The sequence below is a fragment of the Bos taurus genome, chromosome 6 (assembly GCF_002263795.3).
Source record: "Bos taurus isolate L1 Dominette 01449 registration number 42190680 breed Hereford chromosome 6, ARS-UCD2.0, whole genome shotgun sequence".
Classification (NCBI taxonomy): domain Eukaryota; kingdom Metazoa; phylum Chordata; class Mammalia; order Artiodactyla; family Bovidae; genus Bos; species Bos taurus.
In genome coordinates, this window is record NC_037333.1 from 98,093,643 (window position 1) to 98,118,591 (window position 24,949).

The 24,949-nt window shown below is 45.4% G+C and overlaps 1 protein-coding gene across 1 annotated transcript in view; it reads right to left on the reverse strand.

The window, feature by feature from the left end:
• Positions 1-24,708, reverse strand: part of HPSE (heparanase) — a 45,818-nt gene extending 21,110 nt beyond the window's left edge. Inside the window, 3 exon segments of the mRNA NM_174082.2 lie at positions 4,580-4,705; positions 7,217-7,362; positions 24,453-24,708. Of these exon segments, the coding sequence (NP_776507.1) occupies positions 4,580-4,705; positions 7,217-7,362; positions 24,453-24,685 (505 nt within the window). The 5' untranslated portion in view covers positions 24,686-24,708.
• Between the last annotated feature and the right edge of the window lie 241 nt (positions 24,709-24,949).

Consider the following 24,949-nt stretch of genomic DNA (forward strand, 5'->3'; position numbering starts at 1 on the left):
AAAGAAGGGCTTTCCCCTGGTGTAGAAACTAGGAAGGTCCGAGTTCCAGAGGCAGGGAAAAGATGTTGAAAACCTACCATCTTGGTTCTAAAAAGATCATGCGAGGCAGCAAACATTTTTAAGGAAAAATTTAAGGTAAATTGGAATATGTTTAAGATGATCAAGAAAAAATGTGTGGCTCTATATGCCTAATACCATGGCCTCTTCTCCTAGCAGGCCTATATCAGATGATTTATTACAAATGAGACCTTCCTGCTGTGGGCTTCTTGGATTTCTGTCATTCTTTTAATGGGATCTGAGAAGGCCCTGTTATGCCAAATTTTGTTCAACCATGGATCATATTATTTTTTTAATTTTTTAAAATATATTTTAATGTTTGGCCACACCATGTGGCAGATGGGATCTTGCTTTCCCAACCAGGGATCAAACCAATACTCCCTCCGTTGGAAGTACAGAATCTTAACTACTGGACTGCCAGGGAAGTCCCATAGATCATATCAGTAAAGGATTAGAGTATTTCTCCCACAGTCCTCTGCTTCAAAATGCAAAAAATAATTTAGAGGACTACATTTTCTATTAGCATATAACCTATTTTCTGATTTCTTACATGTTATTTTGCTCCTCTACCTTATACATTAAAAATATTTTTAAAAATTCATTGGATACACTGGAATTCAGATAGTTTATAGTAAAATCTTACAAAGAAATAATTTAATGTCAAAAATATACTCTTAGAAATGTTGACTAGCCCAGTTTAACTTCAGTTCAGTTCAGTTCAGTCACTCAGTCGCGTCTGACTCTTTGCGACCCCATGAACCGCAGCATGCCAGGCCTCCCTGTCCATTACCAATTTCCGGAGTCCACCTAAACCCATGTCCATCGAGTCAGTGACGCCATCCAACCATCTGACCCTCTGTCATCCCCTTCTCCTCCTGCCCTCAATCTTTCCCAGCATCAGGGTCTTTTCCAATGAGTCAGCTCTTCGCATCAGGTAGCCAAAGTATTGGAGTTTCAGCTTCATCATCAGTCCTTCCAATGAACACCCAGGACTGATCTCCTTTAGAATGGACTGGTTGGATCTCCTTGCAGTCCAAGGGACTCTCAAGAGTCTTCTCCAACACCACAGTTCAAAAGCATCAATTCTTCCACGCTCAGCTTTCTTTACAATCCAACTTTCACATCCATACACGACCACTGGTGAAACCATAGCCTTGACTAGACGGACCTTTGTTGGCAAAGTAATGTCTCTGCTTTTGAATATGCTGTCTAGGTTGGTCATAACTTTCCTTCCAAGGAGTGAGCGTCTTTTAATTTCATGGCTGCAGTCACCATCTGCAGTGATTTTGGAGCCCAGAAAAATAGAGTCAGCCACTGTTTCCACTGTTTCCCCATCTATTTGCCATGAAGTGATGGGACCGGATGCCATGATCTTAGTTTTCTGAATGTTGAGCTTTAAGCCAACTTTGTCACTCTCCTCTTTCACTTTCATCCAGAGGCTGATTAGTTATTCTTCACTTTCTGCCATAAGGGTGGTGTCATCTGCATATCTGAGGTTACTGATATTTCTCCCAGCAATCTTGATTCCAGCTTGTGCTTCCTCCAGCCCAGCATTTCTCATGATGTACTCTGCATATAAGTTAAATAAGCAGGGTGACAATATACAGTCTTGATGTACTCCTTTTCCTATTTGGAACCAGTCTTCCTATTTAGAACCAGTTTTCCTATTTGGAACCAGTTCCATGTCCAGTTCTAACTGTTTCTTCCTGACCTGCATGCAGATTTCTCAAGAGGCAGGTCAGGTGGTCTGGTATTCCCATCTCTTTCAGAATTTTCCACAGTTTATTGTGATCCATACAGTCAAAGGCTTCGGCATAGTCAATAAAGAGAAATAGATGTTTTTCTGGAACTCTCTTGTTTTTTGATGATCCAGTGGATGTTGGCAATTTGATCTCTGGTTCCTCTGCCTTTTCTAAAACCGGCTTGAACATCTGGAAGTTCACCGTTCACATATTGCTGAAGCCTGGCTTGGAGAATTTTGAGCATTACTTTACTAGCGTGTGAGATGAGTGCAATTGTGTGGTAGTTTGAGCATTCTTTGGCATTGCCTTTCTTTGGGATTGGAATGAAAACTGACCTTTTCCAGTCCTGTGGCCACTACTGAGTCTTTCAAATTTGCTGGCATATTGAGTGCAGCACTTTCACAACATCATCTTTCAGGATTTGGAATAGCTCAACTGGAGTTCCATCACCTCCACTCACTTTGTTTGTAGTGATGCTTTCTAAGGCCCACTTGACTTTACATTCCAGGATGTCTGGCTCTAGGTCAGTGATCACACCATTGTGATTACCTTGGTTGTGAAGATCTTTTTTGTACAGTTCTTCTGTGTATTCTTGCCACCTCTTCCTAATATCTTCTGCTTCTGTTAGGTCCCTACCATTTCTATCCTTTATTGAGCCCATCTTTGCATGAAATGTTCCCTTGGTATCTCTGATTTTCTTGAAGAGATCTCTAGTCTTTCCCATTCTGTTGTTTTCCTCTATTTCTTTGCATTGATCACTGAGGAAGGCTTTCTTATCTCTCCTTGCTATTCTTTGGAATTCTGCATTCAGATGCTTATATCTTTCCTTTTCTCCTTTGCTTTTCATTCTCTTCTTTTCCCAGCTATTTGTAAGGCCTCCTCAGACAGCCATTTTACTTTTTTGCATTTCTTTTTCTTGGGGATGGTCTTGATTCCTGTCTCCTGTACAATGTCATGAACCTCATCCATAGTTCATCAGGTTCTCTGTATATCAGATCTAGTCCCTTGAATCTATTTCTCACTTCCACTATATAGTCATAAGGGATTTGATTTAGGTCATTCCTGAATGGTCTAGTGGTTTTCTCCACTTTCTTCAATTTAAGTCTGAATTTGGCAATAAGGTGTTCATGATCTGAGCCACAGTCAGCTCCCGGTCTTGTTTTTGCTGACTGCATAGAGTTTCTCTATCTTTGGCTGCAAAGAATATAATCAATCTGATTTCGGTGTCAACCATCTGGTGATGCCCATGTGTAGCATCTTCTCAAGATCATTTATTTTTCAGAAGTCAAAAGAAGATAGTTGTAGAGTATCTACACAGGACATTTTCTTAACTGAGATCTCGGGCAACATCATCCCTTAGCTGGGTATAAAGCATCAACTTTCAGATAAAAGTATATTTCACGTTCGATAAGGATTGCTTGTTTGTTTTAGAGACCTGCGTAACAACATCAGGTGGCAGAGTGGTAAAGAATCTGCCTGCCAGTATAGGAGATGCCAGAGACATGTGTTTGATTCCTGGGTTGGGAAGATGCCCTGGTTTAGGAATGACAACCTGCTCCAGTATGCTTACCTGGAGAATTCCACAGATGGAGGAGCCTGGCAGGCTACAGTCCATGAGGATGCAAAGAGTCAGACACGACTGAGCACAGAGCACACCCACAGACACACGTGACAACATCATCCTGTTTAAACACTGGAAAACTGTTTCCACGAATGGAAATAAATTCCTGGCTAGCTGAGCTAGTCTTATGTTTTCAAAGCCATGCAGGAAAGAAAATGAGAAAGCTGCCCTGCCAGGGATACACAGTTCATCACAGGGGCTGCTTCTGAGAGGGGAAACAGAATGGACAAAGAGGTGTGAATGATTTCACATTTCACTCTTCCCACTTTTGTATTTTACTTTTTCTCAAGAAATGTATTCATGTCTTCCTTGACTTCCTAATTCTTCAGAGAAGTTAAGGTTATTATTAGCTTGTGAATGAATGATTCTTTTTAAAAATTGTTATTGTTTTACAATGTTGTGTTAATTTCTGATGTACAGCAAAGTGAATCAGCTGTATGTATCCATATACTCCCTCTTTCTTGAATTTCCTTCCCATTTAGGTCACTACAGAGCACTGAGTAGAGTTCCCTGAGCTATACAGTAGGTTCTCATTAGTTATCTATTTCAAAAAACAATATGTGTATGTGCATGCATGGTATTTTGCTTTAGTTGTGACCAACTCTTTGCGACGCTATGGTCTACAGCCCACCAGGATCCTCTGTCTATGGGATTCTCCAGGCAAGAGCACTGGAGTGGGTTGCCATGCTCTCCTCCAGGGGATCTTCCAGACCCAAGGATTGAACCTGAGTCTCTTATGTCTCCTGCATGGCAGACATGTTTTTTTTTACCACTAGCACCACCTGGGAAGCCTAGAAAAATGGTACAGATGATCTCATTTGCAAAGCAGAAACTGAGGTACAGATGTAGAGAACAAATGTATGGAGAGCAAGAGGGGAAAGCTGGGGGTGCGGTGGGATGAACTGAGAGATTGGGATTGATATATACACACTATCGATACTGTGGATAAAATAGACTGAATGACTCCCTGGCTAGTAGGCAAAGTCAGGTAAAGAAAACAGAAACTTGGGGTTCAAGATTGTCCACTAACTCTTGCTAACATTTGAGGATTATGCAGCTTTCCATGACTGCTATAGGGCCTCTTAAATTTTAGTCCAAGTTCAAGCCATCCAAACATTTCAGGGGCTGGGACACCAGCAGGGTGCCTTTCATTTCTTACTTGAGTAGGTACTGTTTGTGAACTTTTTCTGATACTGTTCTCTGAGCAGCACTTGCTCCTGGAAGGGCCATTCCAACCGCAGCTTCTCCTCCACATCAGAAGGGATGGATCCGGATTTGCAAATATCTGCAAATGAAATGAATAATTCAGAGAATCTACTTGTACAATGATAAGGTTGAAATCCCATATGCTTATTTACCTAGCTATATATGTGAACTAAAGCAGGATAGCTGAGTTTCTGGTTTTGGGGTCTAAGATCAGAGAAAGATGTATTCTGTTATACATGTCAAATTTGCTGCTTGACCAATCACCACCAAAAAAAAAAAAAAACCAGCCAAAGGGCATGTTTCCTAAGAAACACCACACGTATACTGGACACAGATACACTGCACATAACTTCAAGTTATTTAGCAATTCAGGAGGCTTCTCCGAAACTTGAAATTACTAGAGAACCCCCCTGGAAGACAAAACATTGTTCAGTTCTCTTAAAATTCACTTTCAAAATACATAGCAATTTGCTTTGCATGGACTATATCTGCTTTGTGGCAATCTCCTCTTGCCAAAATGGTAGGACAGGGAATGCTGACTTATATTACTTTATATCTGGTATCATCAAAGCTCCCGAGACCACAGCATGTGTACTTGGACAAATCCACCCCATCCTGTCTGGCAGGACAGTACTTGTCATACTTCTTTATCACGAGGCAGCAGGGCTGCCAGGCTTGGGCTGCCAGGACTGGCTGGCCCCCCGTGACTTCCTTTCTCAGAAGCTTCAGTCTGGCTTCCTGACAGTGGGTGCCTCATCCATCCTGTGTTCATAAAAAGGATGTTTCAGAAAGCGTTGGTCGCTCAGTCAGGTCTGACACTGTGACCCCATGGACTGTAGCCCACCAGGCTCCTTGGTCCAAGGAATTCTCCAGGCAAGAATACTGGAGTGGGTTGTTTAGTCGCTAAGTCATGTCCAACTCTTAGAGACTCCATGGACTGCAGCATGCCAGGCTTCCCTATCCTTCATCATCTCCTGGAGCTTGCTCAAACTCATGTCCATTGAGTCAGTGATGCCATCCAACCATTTCACCCTCTGTTGTCCCCTTCTCCTCCTCCCTTTAATCTTTATCCCTACCATAGTTTGGCCTCAGGCTGAACTACAGGGAAGGAACACAGCCCCAGCCATTGGCAGAAAATTGGATTCAAGATTTACTGAGCATGGCCCTGCCCATCAGATCAAGACTCAGTTTTCCCCACAGTCAGTCCTTCCCATCAAGAAGTTTCCATAAGACTCTTATCCTCATCCATCAGAGGGCAGACAGAATGAAAACTACTGGAGTGGGTAGCTATTCCCTTCTCCAGGGGATCTTCTTGACCCAGGGATCAAACCTGGGTCTCCTGCACTGCAGGCAGATTCTTTACAGTCTGAGGTACCAGGGAAGCCCCTCATAAAGGATGTTTCAGAAGCACTGGGATAATCCCAGTGATCCTGTCTCCCCACCAGGATGAAGAAAACTGATGAACGAAGGACAGTCTCCTATGTAAACTTATGAGAACTTCAAAAGGCATATGACTGACTGGGGAGAAAGGGCCAGGTCTAAACATACTCCAATGTGTTATTCCAGGAAAACCCTCCTGGCTTTTGTTCAGTTTTTCTAAGTACTATTCTATCGACTTTGGCCCAGTTACTGATTAACAGTTCTAAACACTTCCTAACCACAAAACAATGTAAGATATAAAATAGCAAAATATTGTTCATTAATATATACATAATACATTGTTGTAATTCAGATGTACATGGTAGTTTCAATAATTGTTAACATACTAATTTAACTTCCATTTGATGTCTGTATAGCACTTATGAAAGACACAGGGCAAATCCTTGTGGTGCCTTAGCATAGTTCTCAGATAAAGCCCACAGACTCCTAATATTTAGAATCACAAGGAGGAGCTTGCTCAAGTTGTAATCTAAGGTTGGCGCCCAGGAATTCAAATATTCAAACTCCCCCTGGGTGACTGTGTATAGTCAATAAAGTCTGAGAACCACTGCCCAACAAATCAAGCCTTAAAATCCATTCTTAGACACAGAGCATATCTCCACATCCCCTTATTACACCTTTCATCCACATTTTCTGGAATAAATGAGCTTCGATCAGTGCTGTCTCTTCAGCAGGGAATATTCTCTGTTTTGGTGCATTTCTCCCCACAGGTTCCTCTAGGCAACTCTGCCCTTTAGCTACAATCTTTGTTCTGTTTACAGCACAATTAACTCTCCTAAGGGCTTCCCTGGTGGCTCAGATGGTAAAGAATTCTCCTGCAATGCTGCAGACCTGGGTTTGATCCCTGATCCCCTGGAGGGCTGCAGTCAATAGAGTCACAAAGAGTCCAACAAGACTAAGTGAGTAACACTAACTCTCTTAAAGCCATGTCCAGCACCTTCCCTGTGCCCCCCATGTCTCACATTCCTGAGAACATCAAGAGGAGGAAACCTGCCCACTGCTTCCTCCTTTTGTGTAGGCATCCCCACAGTTCCACTGGGAGCCCTTCATCTCTTATCAATTGATGATGTGACAAACCGCTCTTCTCTGAGAATGCTCGTGACCGACTCAAGTGAATTCAAATAAATGGGTAATCTCTAAAAAACTTCACCCTGGTTGCTTTGAGATAGCCAGTAACTTCTCTCTTCAAAGGCTGGTTCCTTCTTGGGGTCAAAAATGAGAAAGTCTCCCTTGTTGCCACCAAATCTTAGGTATGCAGGAGCCAAACCTCTGGCCAAGGTACGAAGCTTTGAAGAACTGTTATGAAGACAAGCAAGAAATTAAAATTATTTTTTTCCCCAAGACAATGACTTCTACACATTGACTCCCTTCTCTCTTGGTGGACCCATTTTCTAACATCTAGCTGCAAGGGCACTGGAGAGAGAAGTCATATCACTTCTCGGGGACATTGTCTCAACTGGAATCTTCCTAATTGCAAGGCTGCTCTTCTAGGCATCTGAAAGCACCTGGGAGTGCTGACTCAGCCAAGAGCTTATATTTCAACCTGACTAGCAGGATAGTGTTTAGTACTTTGAGAGAGTTCTTAATCTTCTGTGACTGATGGAGGAAAAGACATGAGAGAGTGGAAACTACAGGAAAGATGACTCTGTGTTTCTTTGAAAAATATATTGTCCTCAAAAATTTCTGTTCCCAGAGAAGTTCATAAATGACTTATGTCCTTTTCCTCTCCCTCACCAACCTCCACCTCCACCCCAAGGAAAACTATCCTTTTCAATATAAGTCAAATGACTTAGAATGGTGTAAGATTCTAATTCCTATCCACCAAGGACACTTCCTATTCAAGCAATTCTAAAGGCATACGTCATCAAGCCAAAAATCCTCCTGTTAGGTGCTCAGAATAGTACAGAATGTTATAGAACCTAATTCAAATGATTTATAATCCATTCTCTCAGAAAGATGAAGATGTCATGAATACTTAGTGAACAATACTAAGAAAACAGAAGACGCAGGTAACAGGAACAAGCTTCCATGTATTTCTGAAGCCTCACATATGGGATCCTGGCCACCATGCTCTCTGGAAAGCTCTTAAAACACATGGGCCTGATGTTGTGTGTTCACAAAATGGCCCAGTTAATTAGTTTATATGTGGGTTTGTTTCAAATTGGAAAATCATGCCAGAGAACTAATTGCCAATATTTCTTGACATCCTGTTCCCCCTTCCTACAGTTTAGCTTCATTTGGTTTCGTAGCAAAGTGGAAACGACTTTCTTCTGAATCCTTACTTGGTCCGAGCTAACATTCCCATTTGTTTTCAAGAGGTTCTGAGGATTTCCTGGCAGATGCCACCATTCCCTGAGTTCTCTGGTGCTGCTGGGGATTTCAATCAATTCCTCATTGATAACATCTCTGAACAAATTTCACTCTGTGCTTCATCTCCTTGTGCCAGGACCCACCGTAGGTTCAGGGACCCTCAAAAATACTTCAAGTTCTTTTAAGATGCTCAAGGTGTGGCTTGAGCCTAGAGACTGGGGGCAGGGAGGTGTGGGAGAGGATAGACTGGCGAGGCAGGCAGGACCATATCATGGATGGCTGGTGAGCTGCCATGTCCTGGAAGGAGTTCTGGTTTATAAGATGGCGGCCATGGGAGGATTTAAAGCAACGAAATGACTGCATCAGACTTTTGTTTTAGAAAAGAATCCCAGGCTGCAGTGTAAATCACTGAATAGAAGGACCAAGACTGTGGTCATGTTAATATTGAAAAAAAGTGATGGACTGAGGTCAGGTAACAAAAGTAGGGATGAAGCAAGGTGAATAAATTCAAGACACAAGTGGAGATAGAAATACTAGTGTGCATGCATGCTCAGTCATGTCTGACCCTGTGACCCCACAGACTATAGTCCACTAAGCTCCTCTGTCCATGGAATTTTCCCAGCAACAATACTGGAGTGGGTTGCCATTTCCTCCTCTAGGGGATCTTCCCCACCCAGGAATTGAAACTGCACCTCATGCATTGGCAGGCAGATTCTTTACCACTGAGCTACCTGGGAAACCCAGAAATACTAGCTTGAGTATCTAATGGAATGTTGGAGAAGAATCCAAGATTACTCCTGGGAAGCATCTTGGAAGATGGTAATATCATTTGATGAGATGAAAAATAAATAGGCATTAGACTGGAGACAGGGATGAAGGCAGGCATGGGGCTCAGTGTCGCAAGATACCAGTGGTGCACCAATAACCATTTCCATCAGGCCCCTGGCCATGTGTGTCTGGAGCTCAGAAGACACATAAAGTGGAGGTGAACCCTCAGTCTAAAAGTCAGTGAATGCTTAGTGTGAACCACTAGTGCGGTTACCCTTTTGTGGTTGTTCACTCAGTCATGTCCAACTCTTTGCAACGTCATGGATCGCAGCATACCAGGCTTCTTTGTCCTTCACTATCTCTTGGAGTTTATTCTAACTCAGGTCCATGAAGTCAGTGATTCCATCCAACCATTCATCCTCTGTCGTCCCCTTCTCCTCCTGCCTTCAATCTTTCCCAGCATCAGGGTCTTTTCCAATCAGTCACCTCTTTGCATCAGGTAGCCAAAGTTTTGGAGCTTCAGCTTCAGCATCAGTCCTTCCAATGAATATTCAGGACTAATTTCCTTTAGGATTGACTGGTTGGATCTCCTTGCAGTCCAAGGGACTCTCAAGAGTCTTTTCCAGCACCAAAAGCATCAGTTCTCCTGTGCTTATCTTTGGTGCTTCGGCTAGTGTGGTTCCACTAATGTGAACCATTGGTGTGAATTAGTGAACCCCTAGCCCACGGGTAGAGTTGCAGCCCTAAACCGGATACAAGGAACTTCTGCAAAGTCACTTCGGGCTGGCCCCGTCCCACTGCTTTTTGGCCAGGCACTGATACTGGTCCTTGATTTCCATTTTGGTTGTGTGTGGTGACAGAGGAAGTTCTTTTAGATTTGTGGGGCTGATGTCTGTAAGCAATTGAGATGGGAGAGCAATTGAAATGGCGCTCTCTGGGAAATGAAGGGAACATGAGTACCAGCAGGAGCTGTCGGGTCTCAAGGCAGGCGTCTGTGTACTGCCTGCCTCTGAAGTCGGAGCACCACAGCCTGGCTCCCGGAGGTGGTGGCTGTACCCCCTCAGGTCACTCTCAACCACATTACCCTGCCTTTGTTTTCTTCTGAGCATCCAGCAGTCTCTGAAATTAGCTTTCTATTGCATTTCCTTGGTTTAGTATCTATCCCACCCCCATCTCCAGCTAAGCTCTGTGAAAGGAGGGACTCTGTCTGGATCATCAGAATCTCCTCAGCGCCCAGATGAAACCTAGACAAGTACCTGGCACACAGCTGGTGCTTAATAAAGGTTTGTATTCTTGCCTGGGGAATCCCATAGACTGAGGAGCCTGGTGGGCTACAGCCATAGGGTTGCAATGAGTCGGACACAACTGAAGCGACTCAGCAAGCATGCCCAAGTGCATGAAGAGTCGAGTCCAGCCTGACAACAGGGCATGAGGGGTCAGACATAGACTGTTTCCTGAACAAAATTAAAACCCAGTGCTATGACTTCTGCCAAGTAAACGAAATCACATGTTTCAGAGTATTGTATCAAGGACCTTTTTGTCTGTCTCCTTTGCAATGGAATCTTTTCTTGTTTTGAGAAACAATATTGATGCTCTCTGACAAAAGCCAGATTTAAAACACCTGCGAGCTTGTCCTAAAAACAAAACTGAACAAAGGTACGGTATTTCTATCACACACGGAAAAAAGAAAGGAGGAAAATAATCACCACCACCACCACAATGACATGGAAATAACCAAAGAACACGCGAAAGCTCTGGCAGGTATCGCGTTTCTGGAACAGTTCGTTAGTGGAAAGAAACGTCTGCAGGTATTTTTATTTTACTGTATGTGTAAAAATAAGTTGCTTATCTCTGACACAAAAGCGGAGGTGCGTGGGAGCCACCCTGCACTGGCTGGCACCAGCTTGTGAGAGCCAACTTTTATGTTTTGAGAACCAGTGTTTAACTGTTGGCAGTTTGAAATCAGCCATGGAGGGGGTGTTTAGACTACAGAAATCGGAAAAAAAAAACCCCATAAATCAGTCTCCTCTCCCCTCAGAGAGCCAGTTGTGAAACATTGCTTGACACACCACTGCCTGAACAGTAATTCAAGTGATGAGATGAAACCACTCAGGAGATTATGTAAAGTGAAAAAAGAAGGTCTCGGGATTTCCCTGGTGTCCAGTGGCTAAGACTCTGTGCTCCCAATGCAGGGCGCCCGGGTTCAACCCTGAAGAGTGTGCATGCCACAGCTAAAGATACTGCATGCTGCAACTAAGACCCGGCACAGCCAAATAAATAAATAAATATAATAAAAAAGAAGGTGAGGGCCTAGGTCAGAAGCCTAGGGAACAGCACCACTGAGACAAGCTCGAGGAAGAGGTGGTGAAGAACCTTAGAGTGGTGGGGGAAACCGCCAGACATGGCCGTGACACCAATCTGAAGGGATGAGAAAGTGTTTCAGTTGTCACTCTGGGCAAATGCTTCTAGGAGACTGAATTGGTTTGCTAGGGCTGTAGTCGCAAAACACCACAAACTGGGTGGCTTAAACAATGGACCTGTGTCATCTTAGAGCTCTGGAGGCAAGAAGTCTGAAATCAAGATGTTGGCAAGGCCATGCTCCCCCTGCAGGTGCTGGGGGAGGATCTACTGCAGGCCTTTCTTTCAGCTTCTGAAAGCTTCTCAGAGCAGTACAGCTCCAAGTACACGTGGTGTTCTCTGTGTGTGTGTGTCTGTTTCCAAATCCTGCCTTTTTATAAGGTCATCAGTCATACTGAATGGGGCCCTACTCCATTCCAGTATGACCAGTTCTTAACTAATTGTGTCTGCGTGTGTGCATGCTTAATTGCTTCGGTTGTGACTGACTCTTTGAGACCTTACCAGACTCCTCTGTCCATGGAATTCTCCAGGCAAGAATACTGGAATGGGTAGCCATTTCCTACTCCAGGGGATTGTCCAGACCCAGGGATCCAACCCAGGTCTCCTGTGTTGGCAGGTGGGTTCTTTACCACCACACCACCTGGGAAGCCCAATTGTGTCTGCAATGACATTATTTCCAAATAAGGTCACAGACTGAGTACCAGGGATGAGGACTTCAACATAGGAACTGTAGGGGGGCCATCCAGACATTCAACCCATAGTAGAGACAAGTAAGACAAGGATTGAAAGGTATTTATTGGATTTCTCAGTAAATGAAGGTCAGTGATCATATATTGGGCTTCCCTGGTAGCTTAGGTGGTAGAATCCACTTGCAATGCGGGAGACCTGGGTTTGATCCCTGGGTTGGGAAGATCCCCTGGAGAAGCGAATGGCTACCCATTCCAGTATTCTGCCCTGGAGAATTCCATGGACTGTATAAATTCCATGGATCTTATATTAAATGAAACTTAAAAAATGCATTCCACTATATCAATAACCTCAGATATGCAGATGACACCACCCTTATGGCAGAAAGTGAAGAGGAACTCAAAAGCCTCTTGATGAAAGTGAAAGAGGAGAGTGAAAAAGTTGGCTTAAAGCTCAACATTCAGAAAATGAAGATCATGGCATCCGGTCCCATCACTTCATGGGAAATAGATGGGGAAACAGTGGAAACAGTGTCAGACTTTATTTTTTTGGGCTCCAAAACTGCAGATGATAACTGCAGCCATGAAATTAAAAGACGCTTACTCCTTGGAAGGAAAGTTATGACCAACCTAGATAGCATATTCAAAAGCAGAGACATTGCTTTGCCAACCAAGGTTCATCTAGTCAAGGCTGTGGTTTTTCCAGTGGTCATGTATGGATGTGAGAGTTGGACTGTGAAGAAAGCTGAGCACCAAAGAATTGATGGTTTTGAACTGTGGTGTTGGAGAAGACTCTTGAGAGTCCCTTGGACTGCAAGGAGATCCAACCAGTCCATTCTGAAGATCAGCCCTGGGATTTCTTTGGAAGGAATGATGCTAAAGCTGAAACTCCAGTACTTTGGCACCTCATGCAAAGAGTTGACTCATTGGAAAAGACTCTGATGCTGGGAGGGATTGGGGGCAGGAGGAGAAGGGGACAACAGAGGATGAGATGGCTGGATGGCATCACCGACTCGATGGACATGAGTTTGAGTGAACTCCGGGAGATGGTGATGGACAAGGAGGCCTGGCGTGCTGCAATTCATGGGGTCACAAGGAGTTGGATGCAACTGAGCGACTGAACTGAAAGAAGAAGCAGGAATTTTCTCCAAGGAGGATGGAGCAGGGTTACCATGCACGGGCTCCAGGCTGCAAGGTGAATAGTTTGGGAGGGAAGGGAGCTTAGTGAGCACTGTTCAACCAGAGGGGAGTCTCAGGGGTCAAAACATATGAGCCTATGGCTTGTGATTGCCCTCAGTTTTTTTGCTGGCTGTGGTTCTTTCTTTCAGCAGCAGGCACACAGAAGTGTTAGTCGCTCAGTCGTGTCCGACTCTTGGCGACTCAGTGGACTCGAACCTGCCAGGCTCCTCTGTCCATGGAATTCTCCAGGCAAGAATAATAGAGTGGGTTGCCATTCCCTTCTCCAGGGGATCTTCCCAACCCAGGGATGGAACCCAAGTCTCCTGCATTGCAGAGGATTCTTTACTGTCTGAGCCATGAGGGAAGAAAACATCAGTTGTCCAAACATGCATTTGGCATTGCTGATAAGTGCTTTTCCCAAGATGAAAAGCAACTTTGTCAATGAAGACAAAGGAACCTGATTATTGAAAGTTACAAATAATAAGTATTTGTCAAATTGGCAAAAGGAGATGTATTTTGCTGAAATAAAATAAGCAAACCAGTTTTATTTCTTTGGTCATGCCATGAAGCATGTGGGATCTAGTTCCCTGATCAGTGATGGAACCTGGGCCCCCTGCATTGGGGGCTTGGAGTCTTAACCACTGGAACCAAAGTTCAAATCCTTTTGAAAAGCAAACACAGCTGCATTTTTACTGCATAGTCACTGTGTTCCACCACTGTTTTTTTCTCTGTAGCATTCCTGATTTCTACCACTGGCTCAGCACTTTAATTTTTATCTTGAATTAGTGAACTGTGCTTAATATGTGTCTTGATTGAAATGTGGCTGCATTGCCAAGATGGTAACCACATGCGGTAACCCTTGAAATGTGGCTAGTCTGAACTGAGACATGCTGTGAATATAAAATATACACCAGATTTCTTTGAAGACTTGGTTCAAAAATCAGTGTAAAATATCTCATTAATATTTTGTATTGATTGTATGTTGAATGATAATAATTTGGATACTTTTGTATTAAGCAAAATACAATATTAAAATAAGTTCTTCCTGTTTCTTTTTACCTTTTTTAAGTATGGCTACTAGAAGAAATTCCAATACTTTGGCCACCTCATGTGAAGATTTGATTCATTGGAGAAGACCCTGATGCTGGGAGGGATTGAGGGCAGGAGGAGAAGGGGACAACAGAGGATGAAATGGCTGGATGGCATCACTGACTTGATGGACATAAGTTTGGGTGAACTCCGGGAGTTGGTAATAAACAGGGAGGCCTGGTGTGCTGCAATTCATGGGGTTGCAAAGAGTCAGACACGACTGAGCAACTGAACTGAACTCAACTGAACTAGAGAACTTTAAATTATATTACGAGGCTTGCACATGAGGCCCACATTCTATTTCCATTGAGTTGTGCTGGTCTCTGTCCTCCCGTCTTTGAGAACCAGATCTTCGGGCTTAGGAAGTTTTTGCCTGGGTTGTTGATGAGTTTCCTCCGGGAAGAGGACACACTGAAAAGATGCTCCTTTCTGATTCTAGATTGTTCTTTCACTGTCATTGAAGTTCTATGTACTCCATGTTCTCTAATTGCAAATGTGGGAAACAAACAAACAAACAAACCCCAAAACACATCTGTTTGCCATTATGGGAAACTGGAACCAGAATCATCTGACTGAATTTGCTGAGGTCTTTTTTGAAGTACCATCGAGGTATGGGCCTTGAGTTTCCTATTCTCAATTCCTTCCATCAGTTATCTCAGTTTGTTTCCAGACGATCTTTTTCTCCCATCCCTCCTCTGCTGCCTTTAAAAAAATATAAAGTGCTTTACTTTCTTTTTGTGTCCTCGTGTCTGTGCAATTAGAATCTGGTTTCAAATTCTGCTCCTTCATCTCATAGCTGGCTGACCATGGGCAAGCTGTTGAATCTCCCTAAGATTCAACCTCTTCATTTTAAAAATGAGGATAATAATAGTCCTGACCTTAGAGTTTTGTAGCAAGGACTAAATGAACTAATACCCAGGAGATGCTTAGAACGGGGACTGGCCTGTGATGACGGCGCAATGAGTGTCAGCTATTTTTATAATACTTTCCTTCTTAGTATTTCAGCTTTTATCTGCTCAGCTCTTCATCCAAGCAGTTAACTTTTGAGGAAATGAAATACAAAAATGCCCACGTGACTCTCTGCTCCTGTGACAGATAAGCCCTGGGTTGTTTTCTGAGATGGAAGCTAAATATTTTGTTTTTTGAGATGACAAGTTCACTTTGGGCACTGTGCAAACCCTCCTGGGGAGATGGACCTGCCAGAAGCTCAGACTCAGAAGCTCTGTCCTAGGTGAGAAGGGGAAGGAGCTTATGTCTCCTGAGCTGGGGTCTTTAAGGTCTCAGATGAGAATTGCATGGATATTCCTGCAGATGCCTCTGGGAGTAGACATGGAAGATGAGTAGGAGCTCATACGGGAGCCAGCCCTGGAGCCCTTGGGAACAACAATACTCTGTGTTTTGTAAGCAAACAGTTTTATTAATTGCACTCTATACTGTTTTGGTTTTCATTATCCTCCAGCCTTTAACAAAAAGGTGGAAACCAGTGGGGAAAGAAAGAGTGCTATGAGAAATTAAGAGATGCATTTAAGAAGAGGAGAGGGTATCCCATTCACTAAATCACAGGATGGAAGTTGTGTTTGGGACTGGGACTGGGGCGAGGGCGTGTGGGGGGGCGGGGAGGGAGGGTATTGCTTGTGAATTGGTTAGCTTGATTGCAGGATGATCAGACCCGAACCCCAAAAGTCATACTTCAGGGGTTTTTTGGACTTGTTTCCCCAGGAAGGGATCCTCAAATGCTCTTCTTTGGGGAGGGGAGGGGTAGGGTATATGCTGGCCACAATAGCAGAAAAGGACTTAAGTTCTCACATTTCAGTAAATGGTTATTAGTCTTTCTGTTTGCAGTAAGGCACCTCCCATTCTCTCTTCCCCTATCACATCCTCCCATCCCCACTCCTCACATCCCTTCTAGGCCTGGGGTCCTCACATATGGAGCCCTGTAGCCCAGTGTTTCTCCAGAGTAATCTTTCTCTCAACCAGCACTGGGGGCTGCCCAGTATCAGCTCACTATGAGTAAGGGGAAGGGCTCAAAGTGGGAACTCCTTCCCACCAGGACATTCTTGATAGAGGTTAATGACCATCGAAAGAAATCCACAGAGAACTGATGAATGGTTAGCAAATATTCATCAATTTCTAGGAAGCAATTAACAAAAAAGCAATTAAACAAAAAACAAACAAAAGAAGCAATTAAAATTTGAGCACTGTCAAACATTATGCTAAGTACTTATTTATTATCTCATCAAATGCTCATCACAATCCTACAAGAAGGTTTTAGAAGTTCCACTCTAAAGTTGAAGTTGCCAAGCAACCTGTAAAAACCAAGCCACCCATTTTTGACAGAGTTGGGAATCAAGGCTCCTCTCAGTGTCAGTCGTGCGACCATTAGGCTATGTGCTTTTATTTGCACAGTGCTGCTGCTGCTGCTGCTGCTTAGTCACTCAGTCGTGTCTGACTCTGTGCGACCCCATGGACTGTAGCCTTCCGGGCTCCTCTGTCCATGGAATTACCCAGGCAAGAATACTGGAGTGGGTAGCTATTCCCTTCCCTAGGGATCTTGCTGACCTAGGGATCAACCAGGTCTCCTTCACTGCAGGCAGATTCTTTACCTCTGAGCCCTATTTGCATAGTAAATAACTAGAATTAGCAATGACAACAGAAGGCCAGACTGTAGGTGTTTGGTAATGGCAGGACACCCAGTTGTTTTGAGTTGGGTGAAAGGTGTGGCATTTTCTGGAGGCTCACATGACCCAGATGAATGGCCTAGATGACCTGGGTCTGGCAGTGCCCTATCTCAGGATCAGCCTACACTCACCGGCAGGGGTCAGGGAACCTGCCTACACCAGGCTCAGTCTTCCTCAAAGGAGAAAAAAGTTCCAGCTGATAAAGCAATGCCACATTTTGCAGCCTTATCTTGGAGAGAGAGCTTTTTGTTAAGGCTCTGTACGTCACTATAATAATCCCCCAGGTATCACTGATGTAACATTAAAAAATTTTAAATGACTGTATTACGGGAAATTTCTTTACCTAGGGCACGATTTTGCTGTGAACCTAAAACTACCCTTTAAAAGTTTTATTGGGACTTTCCTGATGATCCAGTGGCTGATACAATGGAAGGGGTAGACTCACTCACAATGTAAGGGGCTGGTGTTCCATCCTTGGTCTGGGAGCTGGACCCCCACATGCAGCAACTAAAAATCCTGTGTGCTTATGCAGCCAAATAAATAAACATTAAAAAAATAAAAGTTTTATTATAGGATAATAAGTAAGCTTTTTCTCCTGATGACCTTTTCCACCTCCTCCTTCTTTCTTTAACCATCCTACTGAAGCAGGAAACAGACAGAACAGGCTCCATCTTGAAAGCAGGACTTCATCTTGGGCCGGACTGTGGACTTTGAGCCATGTGCCCAGTATCTATGGAAGCGACATACCAACTGGAAAACCAGGCCCCTTGGATAGAAGAGCCCCGGGGCTCGTATCTAGACTCTACATTGCCTAAAAGAATACTCTAATTATCTGTGTAGCCAAATAGAATCATAAATTCTATTATGCTTATTGGGGTATGACCACAGGCTTAATTGCCCCCTGTTAACTTCCTAGGCTTAAGGCATATGAATGACGGGTTAACTTTGATTTTATCTTTCTTTTTCTTTGTTCAGACTAGTTTCAGGGAATTTGGGGAGGTGGGTTTGGCATGTACACTTAGGGTATATAAGGTTTTCAGAAAAACTGGTCAGGGTCCTTGGTTAAGAGGAGACTCCGCCTGGGGCCCGCCGGTGTAATAAACTGCACTCCACTATCTGCATTGTCCTTCTGAGTGAGTTTGTTTCCCAGAACGCGTGGCTACAACATTTGCTGCATGGGCTGGGAAACTCCTCACTTTGAGGAGACAAGTCCCATTTGGGACTACTCCTCGGCCTTGCAGCTCGAATCTTCTAGAGGGGGGAAGGCGCCTCGCCCTTCTGGAAGGATTCTGCTTCTCAATGCCCGGACCTTTCATGTTAGCAGGTAGTGGACAGCAGCAGGAGAACTGAGCGCTCAGGTGAGGAGGAACCCACCTGGCAGGGTGGAAGAGGGGGCCTGATCACCGCCCCTCCCCAGGAGGGATTAGAAGGGGCATGGACCCACAGGGGCCTGGAATAGGCAGGTGGCAGCGATTGCTTGGTACACAGGTTGACGAGTGTGTTAGGGCTTAGAAAGGAAATTTGTGAAGGTCATTTAGGAGGTGGTGTCCACGCCATCTTGGGGAAAATTATTACCAAGCAATTACCAGGGGATTTTTAGGAGAAGAAACTTGGTTTTGTGTGCTCGTATTCTGCCCTCCCCAAGGAGGTGTCCCATCTGCTATGAAATTCTTGACCCCCTCAGAATTGTCAGGCTAGAAGGAGGGGGATATATAAGGGAGTACGAATTGGCTTTTCCAGAGATGGCCTGAGACATGGGATATTTAACCCATCTGTATTTTCACCCGCACCTGATCAAGCCCACCAAGACAGAATGGACTTTAAAAGTTAAGGGAGAAACAGTCTTGGACCACGTGGTGTTCTGGTTCGGCTGTGTTGACCTGCAGGTGAAGACACACCAATCCCCCTTCTCCCTCTGGGATCTGGCAGGTAAGGCTCTTCTCACCCCAATTAGGAAGGAGGCAGAATGGAAATTTAAGTGTCATTGAGTGGAAATATCAGAAGTACATAGGGTACTGAGAACTTCGTAGACAGAACAAAAAGGAAAAGTAGAAGAAGGTCCTAGAAGATAAGCAAGATGGGAGGAAGTGAACCTAAGGCAACCGTATTGGAGTGCATGATTAAAATTTTAAAGAAGGGTTTTGGAAGAGACTATGGGGTGAAGATGAAGCCTAACCACCTCCACATACTCTGTGAGGTCGAATGGCCCCTATGGGAGTAGGATGGCCGCCAGAGGACACCATGAACTTAAAAATAGTGGATGCAGTCTATACAGTAGTCACAGGAGAGCCAGGACACCCGGATCAATATCCATATATTGACTCATGGCTAGGGTTAGCTCAAGACCTTTCTACTTGGACAAGGTTCTGTATCCAGAAGGGAAAGGGAAAAATATTAATGGCACAAAAATTCACTGATGATAAAAAAGGAAATTCTACAGGATTTGAACACGGATGACCTGACCCCTCCCCCATACTGGATAATGACGGGCCTGCCTCCCAGCGCTCCACAAGGACCGGAGGCTGCCTCACTCCCCAATCCAGGGCCAGCTGAAGTTCCTGCAGCAGCCACTGCTCTTGCACCCGCTCTCCCGGAGTTCATAGAGCCGCCGTTTTGGCAGGCTCCAATCCCAGCAATGGAGACCTCTGGTCAATGCCCCCAGAATTCCACCTCAGCTAGACCTCCTAGATTGCATCCACCTCTCCCGGTGAGTACTGATGGGAAGGGGGAAGAAAACACAGCAATTAGACAGAGGCTGTGCTCTGCCAAGGAACAGGGGGAAAGAACCCCACTACAGATGCCCCTCAGAGAGCTACAACAGCCTCCAGTTCAGGACGAAAGAGGCACTACCATCAGCCCCCTGTAACCTAGTATTACCAGCCATTTTCCTCTGCGGATATATTAAACTGGCAGAGACACGCTCCACCGTACTCGGGGGAGCCACAAGCCACGATTAGGCTAATGCAGACTATTTTTCGAACCCACCTCCCTGCATAGGATGACATAATCCAACTACTAGTCTCCCTTCTCAGCACTGAGGAAAGACACAGGATCCTTTTTTTTTTTTTTTTTTAAGACACAGGATCCTAACTGAGGCCAAAAAATGGTTAAGAGAAATGGCACCTGAGGGTACTGCATACCTGCAGCGGTGGGCAGAATTAGCCACTCTCGATGAGAGGCCCAATTGGGACTGTAACACAGAAAAAAGGAGGGGCCACTTGGAAAGATATTGGGTGACTATTTTACAAGGTCTCAAGAGGGGGGCCTGAAAAACTATGAGTATCGCAAAACCCTCCGAAGTGATTCAAAGGAAAGGAAAGCGAATCACCCTCTGAGTTCTGCGAAAGACTATGCCACCTTATAGACTTTATACGCCAACAGACCCAGCCAGAGGCTGTTGGGTCTCAGATGGTGATAAATGCAGCCTTTGTGTCTCTACCTACCCTGAAAATGTCAGATGGGGGACACCAAGTGGCTCATGAATTTTTATACATCCCTGAATGCTCAGTGCCTTTGTTAGGAAGAGAATTGCTGTCTAAATTGGGGGCACAAGTGACCTTTCCCCCAACGAAAGACCCACAGTTCAAGTGGGCTCAACCACCTATTACTCTTCCTCTCAGTAACCCCTCAAGATGAATGGAGGTTGCACGATCTCCGGGAAGGGAAACCTAACGGGCTAAACAGTCCAGAGAGAAAGTTAACTCAACAATTCCCTGAGGTCTGGGTGGAAGACAACTCACCCCAGATTTGCAAAACAAGTCCCACTGGTAATAGAACTCAAACCCGGTACAATTAAGTCAGCACCCGCCTTGGGCCTGCCAGACCTCACTAAGCCATTTACTCTTTATGTGACTGAAAAGGACAAGGTGGCTATGGGAGTATTGTCCCAGACTATGGGGACACAGGACAGACCTGTGACTTATCTCTAATCAGCTGGACAATGTTGCCACTAGGTGGCTGGGGTGCTTATGGACAGTTGCTACATTTGCCTTACTGGTCCGGGAGGCAACTAAGCTGACTTTGGGTCAAGATTTGTTCATAAAAGTCCCGCATGAGGTCAACACTCTCCTGCGAGGCGACCCCCATAAATGGCTGTCAACATCCTGGATTACTCAATACCAGGGACTGTTATGTGAGAACCCCCATGTTACTACTGAGCCTTGTCAGGCCCTGAATCTGGCCACTCTCTTTCTTGAGGGAGAAGGTGGGCCCTCACATGATTGCAAGGAAATATGCCAGCAGACCTGACTTGAGAGACCAGCCAATCCCGGACCCAGACTGGGTCCTGTACACCAAGGGCACCAGCCTGGTGAAACAAGGACAATGACTGTCGGGATATGCAGTAGTCACGGAAGAAACCATCGTAGAGGCTCGCTCTCTGCCATCACACTGGTCCGCTCCAAGGCCGAACTATATGCTCTAATCCAGGCCCTCCAGCTGTCAAAAGGTAAGAAGACAAACATTTACACAGACTCCAGGCATGCTTTTGCCTCACTACAGGGCTCTGTATAAGGAGAGAGGCCTTTGACAGCTAGTGAAAAAGATATTAAAAATAAGGAAGAAATTAAGACCCTATTAGATGCTGCCTGGGAACCAGAAAGGGTGGCAGTCATACACTGCTGAGGACGTCAAAAAGAGGATACCCGCCGGGCTTAGGGAATAGACTGACAGATAAGACCGCTAAACAAGCAGCCGAGGGCTTGGGGGTGACAAGAGAAGCCCCTGTTAAAGCTCTCATATTGGCAGAGCTACCTCAGGTAACGCTAGACTCTCCAAAATACACTGAAGCCCAAAACCAACTAGCCAAAGCAGAAGGGGTCATCAAGACTGAAAAGGGATGGTGGGAATTGCCAAGTGGCAAATTATTGGTACTGGAGAAGCTGGCACCCACTCTGGTAAGCCAAACACACCAAGCAACCCATCTAGGCTGTGATAAACTGGAAGAGCAAATTGGAAAATATTTCTTGGCTCCCTGACTCTCTTCCCTATGCAGGACAAAATCTCAGAACTACACCGCCTGCTCACAGGTTAATGTTGCCTCTCAGCACAGACAGAAACCTCCAGGGATTCAGGTAAAAGGCACGCTGCCCTTTGAACACCTGGAGGTGGACTTCACTGAAATGAAACCTCACCGACACTACCATTACCTGCTGGTCATAATATGTACCTTCTTGGGATGGGTAGAAGCTTTTTCTACCCGGACTGAAAGAGCATCAGAAGTAGCCCGGTGCCTGCTTAGGGAAATAGTTCCCAGATTTGGACTTCCTACCAGCATTGGTTCAGACAGTGACCTGGCTTTTGTAGCTGATTTAGTATAACAAGTAAGCAAAACTTTAAACATCAAGTGGAAATTACATACAACATATAGGCCCCAGAGTTCTGAGATGGTGGAAGGAACCAACCGGACACTTAAAGAGACACTCTCCAAGTGGATCTTAGAGACTGACTGTTCCTGGGTGGACTTGTTTCTGATAGCTCTGCTCAGGCTCAGGATGACCCCACAGTCCCATGGCTCTTCTCCATACAAAATTGTGTATGGGAGGCCCCCTCCCATAATAAAACAGGTAAAATAAAAATAATAAAAAATTTGCCTCATGTAAGGGGAGATGAGATTTCACAGCAGATGGAACAACTGAGCAAGGTAATAAATCAGGTAACGAATTTTGTATAAGAAAGGGTGCCATTCCCCCTTGGGGCACGGATTCATGAACTTGTGCCTGGGGATCAGGTGTGGTCAAGGACTGGAAACACCACTCCTTGGCCCGACATTGGAAGGGTCCATATACTGTTGTTCTTAGCAGCCCTACTGCAGTTAAAGTTGCAGGTGTCACTCCCTGGATCCTCCACATGAGGGTGAAGAGAGCATACCACGAGACTCGGAGGACGCCGAGCGGACTACACAAAAGGACCCCGATGATCCCCGTGAAACCAAGATCATCTTAAAGAAGAAAAAGAGGTGAAGCTCTACGATAAACTGCTGGTACAAGGATTTGCTGGTATCATCTTGAGATTAAACATAGTTTCATACAAAGAGGGACCTGTGCTCTAATTAAAGTTGAATGTTGTCTATATATTCCTAGTTTATCTGGCTATATATGAGCCACCCTAGATGACATGAAAGGTCAGGTAAAAGTTACATCTGATGATAATCTTCCTTTTTGGACTTCGGTCCTATCTTGGGTGAAGGGTGACTGGTGGAAAACTATATTTACCACGGTTATATTTGCTTTGATAGTTCTGCTTTGTGGACCCTTATTTTACAATGTATCATGAACTTTGTAACCCAAAGGTTGATGTCGTTCTCCCAAATTAGAGGTCGGAGAGTCAGGGTGCAATATAGCCCTATGAATGATGCTCATACTATGAGTTAAGAGCATCAAGAGGAGGGAATGAAGGAGGAAACAGACAGAACAGGCTCCATCTTGAAAGCGGGACTCCATCTAGGGCTGGACTGTGGACTTTGAGCTATATGCCCAGTATCTATGGAAAAGACATACCAACTGGAAAACCAGGCCCCCTGGATGGAAGAGCCCAGGGCTCTTACCTAGACTCTCTGTTGCCTAAAAGAATACCCTAATTATCTGTGCAACCAAATAGAATCATAAATTCTATTATGCTTATTGGGGTATGACCATAGGCCTATTGATAATTGTCCCCTGTTAACTACCTAGGCTTAAGGCATATGAGTGACGGGTTAACTTTGATTTTATCTTTCTTTTCCTTTGTTCAGACTAGTTTCAGGGAATTTGGGGAGGTGGGTTTGGACATGTACACTTAGGGTATATAAGGTTTTCAGAAAAACTGGTCAGGGTCCTTGGCTAAGAGGAGACTCTGCCTTGGGCCCACCAGTGTAATAAACTGCACTCCACTATCTGCATTGTCCGTCTGAGTGAGTTTCTTTTTCAGAACGCGTGGCTACAACACTACCAGCGTGTAAGAGACTGGAGCCTGGCACAGAGTTACTTGTCCTACACTGGGCAGCAAATTCAAGCGCTCAAAGCCCTCCAGGTGCGCTTGGTGGGTACCCTCCTGCCTGCAAGTTTCTGGGGGCAGTTGTAAAGTTTCTTTTCTCAATGTCTCCCCTAATATCTAGCCGTCAGTTGGCGCTCAGGCACCACTTGCTGAATGAATGAAGGCGGAAAAGGGCGGTTCGGGGGACCCAGCAGCGGGGGTGGCTGGGGAGAGACAGAGAGAGAGAAAGGAGAGACAGAAGGTGAGAAGGTCCCGGAGTAAAGAGAGGAGGAGTGGCCGGCGGGCCGGCCGTGGACGTCAGGAGATCAGGAGCGAGGAGGCCAGGGACCCGCAGGCCCGCACTTACCCCAGGAAGGTGAAGAAGCGCGGGTCCGTGGCCAGGTTGGCGTCGATGGTGAAGGACAGGAACGCGGGACTCACCAGGTGCAGCGGCCGCTCGGTGAAGAACTCGAGCTCTGCGGCGTCGTCGGCCGGCGCGGCTGCGGCTGGGGTGCCCGGGGAGCAGGGACCCAGCGGCCCCAGGAGCGGCAGCAGCAGCAGCAGCGGCGGCCGCAGCCCCGGCTTCCTGCACGCGAGCATCCCCGGCTTCCTGCACGCGAGCATCCCCGGCTCACCTGGCCGCCCCTGCAGCCGGCCTCGCGCAGACAGCGCCGAGACCTTGTGCACTTCCTCACGCCGGGGGCGCGGCGTCCTTTCAGCGGTCCTCCCTGTCTCCCTCCTCCCCTCACCCCTCCCACCGCGCCCGCCTCCAGGCTCACTCCCGCTTCCCGGTACGCTTTCCCCCACGGTGGCTGTGTCACGTCCACTTACGAAATCACCCACACCCGTTCGAAGGGTGCGGAC